Genomic DNA, 6726 nt, shown 5'->3' on the forward strand with positions numbered 1-6726 from the left:
CCCCGCCGTGTGGCGCAGCGGCGGGAGCGTTTGTTGGCGGCCCGACGCATGCACCAACGCCCCGGGCGGGGTTGGGGGCGCCGCGCCGCCGCCGCTGCTGACGCTTGTGCCGCTCGTCACTTTGGAGCGCTGCGCATGCGGGTCCTGCATCAGCCAGGACAGACATGGCGCCTCGTGTGTGAGCATGAGCAAGGCATAATCACCATGCACGAAAGCATGCAGGTGGCTGCTGCAGCCGTCCATGACACCCCCAACATCTATCGCTCCGCCCACCCCCACAGGTGCTCACCGAAGGGACGTGCTCAAAAAGCGCCGCCGTCGCGCTGGAGGCTACAGGGGAGTAGTTCGCCCCGATCCGACAAGAGGGAGAGTGGTACGAGGGGTCGCCTCGGTCTCCAAACGGCGCCGCGCGCGTGAAGAGCGCCCGGTCGTTGAGTACTGCCGGCAGCCGCCTGCGCTGCTCTCGAATCTGCGCGCCAGGTATCAGGCGGGAACCCACTGAGCCGCTGACGATTTTGGACAGTCAAAGCTAGCAAGACAATGCCTCAGACGCATGCAGCATCGGCAAGAACTCGTAGCAGAAGCAGCGCCAGCAGCTCCGCCAGCGGCGGCATCGACGGCAGCAGCGGCAGCTGCAGCTGCAGCTGTAGCAGCGGCAGTGACAGTGGTGATGATGGGGATAGCCGCCGCCGCCGCAGCAGCAGCAGCAGCAGCAGCGACAGCAGCAGCAGCAGCAGCAGCAGCAGCAGCAGCAGCAGCAGCAGCAGCAGCAGCAGCAGCAGCAGGAGGTACATTTTGGTCACGCGCAGAGCCCTGAAGCAAAGCTCCGCCGTACCTGCTCCGCCATGCAGTGCTCCTGACTCCTGACAAAGCATGCTTCAAGCTTAGCGTCATGAGTCGCGTGCTCCTCGCATTGGCCATCGCCCGCCTATCACGTGTTGTCAAGAGTTGCGAGGGGAGTGACAGTGACTTATCCAAATGCATCGGCGGCGCATCGCTGCGTGTAGTTGGCAATTGATCAGTCAAGCAATCAGAGGTGTTGCAGCTGTTATCCCTCCTGTGCAAGTATGGCTCTCACCCGCGGCGCGCTGCCTCTCAGGACATCCTGCAGGCTCCACAGCAGAGGTGCGCCAAGCGGCAGGGCGCCCGCACCGAACGGGTCGCGGCTGGCCATACAGCAGCTTTTGACGAAAGAGGTCAGTTTTAATCAAAAGCCTGTCCTTTCGCCCTCATCACTGCAAAAGGCGCGACGATTACAGCTCCAAGATCATCGTATTATGCACTGTTAATTGAGAGCACTAGATTACTGCATCAATATCCACGCAACGACGTGCATGTGCGGTATCACACGTGCTTGCTGCTCGAGATCACTCACATCAAGGTTGACTTATGACTTATCTCGTCCGCTGCTCGTTTCGACATGCCGTACAAGTAATCAGTTCAACATCACTAGTATTGCCGCAGTATGGGTGCATTGGTACATACATCGAACATCGTACCACCGCAATTTTTATGGTGCACTGCACCCCTTCAGCCTGTTTCCCGTAAGCAAATTCCCTCGGCAATCCTCGGGAACTTTGGGCCCCGAGGGAAATTTGCGTTTCCCGAACACCGGGATTCCCCCGGCAATCCTCGGGGATTTCCGGGGACCTCTAGGGGGTCCCCGGGATTCCTCGGGGCCTCGGGAGGCGTTTGAGTTTGTTATTTCTGCATACATGTGATCAGTCACACCCGCAGGCAGCACACATAATTGCACAATTCAAGCAAAGCTGTATGGGAGTGGGCGCGGGTCAAACGGTGCTCTTTCAACAAGCTGCATCAGCTGGCCAGTCCACAAGCATGTATACACATATAATGTATTGCTAGACCTGTTATTGACCGCAAGGTGGCCAGGTCAGCTCGCCAGCCACGAAGGGTCCCCGAGGGGATGGGAAACGCGTGAAATGTTTCACAAAGTGCATGCTTCCCGAAGGACTCCCGAGGGATGAATTGCAAGTCCCCGAGGGATTCTACGGGAAACAGGCTGCTTTGCCCCGACCAGCCGTCCTATCATCCAATTCAACACTGCAGGGGCGTCTCCTTGCTTGATGTGTGTATGAAGCGAGTATTTCAATCAGGGGCTTTAGCCTGCCGCTTGACCTGCACAGCTTACATCGATCCGAATTGCGGCACCTGCCCTCACCCAGCGGACAGGATGTGGTGGAAGCAAGCCAGTGCCACTCGATGAAAAGACTTGAATTTGAAATATGAAGACACAAAAAGGGTCATCTAGCGTGTTGGATTACAGAAAGATGGGGCGCGAATGGCCCGGACGACTGCGGTGCGTCCCGTTTGTCCAGGTAGGGCTCCCGAGATCATATCATGAACAACGCCTTGCCTGCTGCCGTGCGGCCCATTGTGCAGACCACCAACATAGTTGGCAGTGATGGATGGTTGCGAACGCACAATGGCTAGTTGCAGGGATTGGTAGGTCACCCCTGCCAGCAGACAGCCCCACAGGTGTCACTTGAGGGGAAGTCCGGTCGAATGCTTTGTGGCCAGGGGTGACTCATGCAGCGTGCTGTGCTGGTCGGTGCATCGAAATAATTTAGAGGATCTTTTTGCACATACATACGCTACTCGAACTCTCAGGTTTTATCGCGCTGTGGGCCTCGGCGTTGCGATCAGCATTGCCTTACGACGCGGTTAGATTTTAGGTTGTCCGGCGCGTGGCCAAGTAGTGTTGTTGGAAGGCGTGCAGGGAGATCCTTTCTCAAACATACTGCAGCTACCGTATCGACGCGCTTTGGGGAATTGCGCAACTCGCCTCGCCGTGCAGCATACGCATCGACGTCCACCAGCCATGCAGATGTACTCTTCGAACCTGCTACCGCGGCAACGGTGGCAGGCCGCCAATGGAACTACAGCAGGCCGCAGGTATGTTGTGGAGAGATCCGCACGCGACCAAGCACGCCAGCAGAGGAGGCACTCACACCCGCTGTACTGCATTCCATCAGCCGCCGCATGCCCACCACAGCCCTGACCGCGCCTGCCTCGCAACCCCCAGGCTTGCCCGTCCTGCTGCATGCAGCAGCAAGCGTGGCCCGCAGCGGCGTGGCCCCCAAGTCAAGGCATCGGCCGGGACCGCGGCGCCGCCCGACCGCGCGCCCCCGCCCCCTCAAATGCCCGGCGCCCTGCCGATCGTGGTCAGTCAGCGTCCTGGCCCCGCTGGCAGGCGCGCTTTGCCAAGCTTGTGACCGTCAGGCCGATTGATAGCCTCCATCAACCATGCCATGTCAAGCTGGACTCATCCCAAGCACAATGTCCACCGCCACATGCGGCTCTGCGCCAAGCAAACTCAAGCGTCACTGCCGTTACTGCACTCCCCCCTGTCATCGACCGTGACTCACCCCCAAAAGGGCCACCTCTTCAGCCTGACCAGCAACACCACCACCGCCTTCCGCAACCTGGAGCAAGCCATGCGCGCCGCCGACGCCCGCATGATGGGCGTCAGCGTCCTCGGCCGCCGTGAAACGGTCATCCTGCGCCACCCGGACGACTGCGCGGCCGTGTCGCGCGACCAGGAGACTTATGGCAAGGCCAACACGGGGTGGCGCCACCTGGAGAGGTGGCTGGGCCGGGGGCTGGTGGCAGAGTCTGACGTGGCGCACCATGCGGCGGTCAAGGAGGTGCTGCTGCCGGCGTTCAAGGCGGCGTCCGTCAAAGGGTTCGTCCCGCTGTTCGCCGAGGTGCGGCAAGTCAAGGGGGCGGCCCGTCTCCAGCCGCAAGGGCCCGCGGGCGGCGTCTGGCGCCCGTCTGGCGCGGGTGCACGTGCGGGGGCCCGCGGTCGCAATGCAGCTTTGACGCTGTGGCCGCAGAGGCCGAGCAGGGTGTGTGTCCTGTCGAAAGCAGGCGCCGAGGCGGCGCCCCTTGGAGCAACTGCCTTGAGGGACGGCAGACCCGAGCCTGGTACAGGAAATTTGGGTGGCTGCAAATATCCCATCAAATTGCCGATGTCAAACAGGTGGGAGAAGAGCTTGCAGACCTGATAGAGGGGGCGGCTGCCAAGGACCCTTCAAAGGCATACGACGTCCGCAACGCCTGCCGCCGCGCGACCCTGGACGTGATCGGCAAGGCCGCCTTCGGCTTCAACTTCGGGGCGCTCGGGTACGCGGCCGCGCGGCTGCGGGAGGGCCGCGGCGTGGAGGAGGGCGGTGGCGGTGCCGCCGCCGGCAGCGCGGGGGCGGTGACTGACGCGCAGATTGGTAGGTCCTGGAATCGCTTCTGGGTCAGCGCAGCCGCTTTTCTTGGCGCAGGGCATGCACGCTGGCGCTCCCACGGCTCTTGGCTGCAGCCCTTGCTGGCAACTCGGTCTGTTTATGTGCACTGCCAGCCAACCGACTGCGCCCCTTCCGGCCGCGTAGCTCCAGCCCCGCTGGCACGGCCATCGCGCTCACAGAGCAGTGTGCCTCACTCGGCCCGAATGTTTTGGGATCGCCCCAAAACCACTTCATGACAGGCGACGCGGATTGTGACGTCATCGGCATCTTTGACGCCGTCCTCTTCCCCGCCATGATCCTGCTGTTTGAGCTGCCGTTCCCTCAGTTCATGATCCCCGGCATTGATGGTTACTTCAAGGGGATCGAGAAGCTAGACGCTGTGATCGCCAAGATCATCGCCGTGAGTGATCTGACTTGAAGCGCAGATCTGAGCACAAACCATGGCTCTCTGACGGCGCGTGCCGCGCGCCTGCCAACCACTGGTTATGGCCTTTCCCAGGCGTGCGACGCCCTGCCAATCATTACCCATTTAGACCCACTGCAAGCGGCTCGGGGAGCTGCGTCGGCGCAATTCTATACCCATCAATTGCACCTCTTGATTGACTCTCGTGCACCCCGCAGGCCAAGCGCGTGGGCGGTCCAGCTGCCCTGGAGGGCGGCGACATCCTGTCTTTCATGCTCAAGGCCCAGGCAGCTGGCAATGACGTCATCACCGACAAGCAGATCAGGGACGAGCTGCAGGTCTTCACCTTGGCTGGCAGTGGTGAGCGGCGCAAGTGTCATGCTTATTGCGGAGCGACTTGGTGCAAGTTGTACAACATCCACTGCAGAAGCGCTGGCGCAGGAGAGCGCTCATGCATCTTCCCACTCACGTGCATGTGTGGCAAGACAAAATACAAATGTGCCTGCCTTACGGCCCCAATTGTGATCCCGCTCTCCTCGGGCAGATACAACCGCAGCTACCCTATCCTTTGCGCTGTACGAGCTGAGTCGCCACCCGGAAGTCCAAGAGGCGTGCGCCGCCGAGGCAGCCGCCCTGCTTGGTGACGGCCCGTCCCGCGGCGCGTCTTCGGCGGCGCTGCAGTCTCAGATGCCGATGCTGACAGCTGTCATCAACGAGACGCTGCGGCTGTACCCAGCCGCCACCGAGGTGCGCGCAGACTGCATCGCCGGCCAGCATCAGCTTCCCCTGTGACATAGTGCCACTGCCGCGTGATTGGTTGTGATAGGCTTTCCATATTTGCAGATGCTGTCTGCCTGTCTTGGCCGTCCATATCGACTAGGGACACGCAGTCTGAGGCTGCTAATGGGAGGCATGGCGCCCTGGCCGTTGGACGCCTGTCTTGCAGTCCTGCTCGGCCTGGACGTAGTGAGCCTGCCTCCTTCACCAGCCTCAGCCCCCCCGCCACGCACGCACACACACACACACACGCACGCACACACACATACACACACACGCACAAACACAAACACAAACACAAACACACACACACACATGTATGCATAAGCTCTCGCACGCTGCTGCACGACCGCCCCTCACGCTCGCCTCCCTGCACGCCGCCCGCAGTACGTGCGCTGCACCACGAAAGACGTGGTCCTGGGCGGCTACGCCATAAAGGCCGGCAGCTTCGTGCTACCCAGCCCCTACAGCACGCAGCGCCACCCCGACTACTGGCCGCGCCCGGACGAATGGCTGCCCGAGCGATGGCTGCCGCAAAACGCGAAGGAGCTGGCGCCGCACGCCGACAAGGCGTGGTGCGTGCGCGCCGTCTGCCGCGGGCGCCGGCTGACGCAGCTGCCTGCCCTGTGCTCGCGCCCAAGCGCGACCGCTCGCGCCAAGCTGCCTCGCGTAATCCCCCCAACTGCCCCCGCACGGGGTCCGCTCGGCGGCCCACGAGACGCAACCGTGTGGCGGAACGAACACCTGCTGCCCTGATCACCCTCACCCGCAGGTTCCCGTTCGCCCAGGGCCCCAGGGCCTGCATCGGTCGCTACTTCTCAGTCCTAGAGCTGCAGACCATCCTGGCGGTCTTGCTGCGGCGGCTGCGGTTCGGGCGCGTGGAGGGGTACGACGCGGTGACCTGCGAGAACTTCACGCTGTCCACAGTGGACGGCGCGTTGGTGCTGCCCGCCACGCGGGCGCGGTAGCGCCGCCGGGGCCGCGGCGCGGCGCCGTGGCGCCGCGTGTGGTTGCACGGCAGAGCCAGGACATGGAAACTTGTTGAGACTGGGATGCCTGAAGGAAATGTATCGCGGAGGAGCCCAGCGTCTTTGCAGGATTTCTTGTGCTTGTCGTGAGGGGGGAGTCTCTCAAAGTTGCAGCGCGCCTTGCCAAGGCGGCCCTGTGGCAGTGGCCGTGCAGCAGTGCAGACTCACATGACAGGCCGGTGTTTGCGGCAGTCGGCCGGCGGCAGCGCATGATCCTCGGCGTGTGCTGCCTGTCAGGGCCAGGGTGTTAAGAGGCTGC

At 62.2% G+C, this 6726-nt stretch overlaps 2 protein-coding genes across 2 annotated transcripts; one reads left to right on the plus strand and one right to left on the minus strand.

The window, feature by feature from the left end:
• Positions 1–545: 545 nt before the first annotated feature.
• Positions 546–794, minus strand: MNEG_0535 (hypothetical protein; the record flags this gene model as incomplete). The annotated part of the gene is made up of 1 exon (XM_014050984.1): positions 546–794. One exon carries the CDS (start codon positions 792–794, stop codon positions 546–548), a length of 249 nt encoding a protein of 82 aa, XP_013906438.1.
• Positions 795–3314: 2520 nt separating this feature from the next.
• Positions 3315–6407, plus strand: MNEG_0536 (cytochrome P450; the record flags this gene model as incomplete). The annotated part of the gene is made up of 7 exons (XM_014050985.1): positions 3315–3728; positions 4004–4244; positions 4499–4659; positions 4881–5022; positions 5207–5409; positions 5827–6014; positions 6212–6407. 7 exons carry the CDS (start codon positions 3315–3317, stop codon positions 6405–6407), a joined length of 1545 nt encoding a protein of 514 aa, XP_013906439.1.
• Positions 6408–6726: the final 319 nt, after the last annotated feature.

The sequence above is a fragment of the Monoraphidium neglectum genome, assembly GCF_000611645.1.
Source record: "Monoraphidium neglectum strain SAG 48.87 unplaced genomic scaffold scaffold00044, whole genome shotgun sequence".
Classification (NCBI taxonomy): domain Eukaryota; kingdom Viridiplantae; phylum Chlorophyta; class Chlorophyceae; order Sphaeropleales; family Selenastraceae; genus Monoraphidium; species Monoraphidium neglectum.